Source organism: Chrysochloris asiatica, unplaced genomic scaffold (genome assembly GCF_000296735.1).
Source record: "Chrysochloris asiatica unplaced genomic scaffold, ChrAsi1.0 scaffold00409, whole genome shotgun sequence".
NCBI classification, from domain to species: Eukaryota; Metazoa; Chordata; class Mammalia; order Afrosoricida; family Chrysochloridae; genus Chrysochloris; species Chrysochloris asiatica.
In genome coordinates, this window is record NW_006408927.1 from 80,216 (window position 1) to 81,164 (window position 949).

The following is a 949-nucleotide window of genomic DNA, read 5'->3' on the forward strand; positions in this document are numbered from 1 at the left end:
TGAAGGCTTTCCCACATTCATTACATTCATAAGGTTTCTCGCCACTGTGAATTCTTACATGCATAGCCAGTTGTGAATACTGACAAAAGGCTTTCCCACATTCCTTACATTCATAAGGTTTCTCTCCACTGTGAACTCTTACATGTGTAGTGAGTTGTGAAAACTGCTTAAAGCCTTTCCCACATTCCTTACATTCATAAGGTCTCTCTTCACTGTGCGTTGTTATATGGGTAGTGAGGTGTGAGGACCGACTGAAGGCTTTCCCACACTCTTGACATTCATAAGGCTTCTCTCCACTGTGACCTTTTACATGTATAGAAAGTTGTGAATACTGACTAAAGGCTTTCCCACACTCCATACATTCATAAGGCTTCTCTCCACTGTGAATTCTTACATGTTCAGTGAGTTGTGTAAATTGCTTAAAAGCTTTCCCACATTCCTTACATTCATAAGGCCTCTCTCCACTGTGAAATCTGACATGTCTAGTGAGTTCCGAAAACCGCTTAAAGCCTTTCCCACATTCATTACATTCATAAGGCCTCTCTTCAATGTGTGTCTTTATATGAGAAGTGAGGCGGGAGGACCGACTGAAGGCTTTCCCACACTCCTTACATTCATAAGGCTTTTCTCCACTGTGAATTCTTATATGTTCAGTGAGTTGTGTAAATTGCTTAAAAGCTTTCCCACATTCCTCACATTCATAAGGGCTCTCTCCACTTTGACTTCTTATATATTTCGTGAAGGGTAAGGTTAAGAAACAGCCAAAAGGTTTCACAGAACCCTGATAATGGCAAAGTTTCTCTTTTACGAGAGGTGTGAGGTAAGAAGGGTAATTGTACTCTTCTTCACATCTTGGGTTTGTATCTAGTGTAGGATCTGATTTGATGCTTAATGATGAACAATCCGTGAAGACGTGTCCATACCCAAGGCATTCAAAAGGATTTACTCC

The 949-nt window shown here is 40.8% G+C and overlaps 1 protein-coding gene across 1 annotated transcript in view; it reads right to left on the reverse strand.

Moving 5' to 3' along the window:
• Positions 1-949, reverse strand: part of LOC102819368 (zinc finger protein 420-like) — a 116,581-nt gene that overhangs the window by 1,311 nt on the left and 114,321 nt on the right. The window contains exon 3 of the mRNA XM_006876723.1: positions 8-725. Coding sequence (XP_006876785.1) covers positions 8-725 — 718 coding nt within the window. The remainder of the gene's footprint in view (positions 1-7; positions 726-949) is intronic.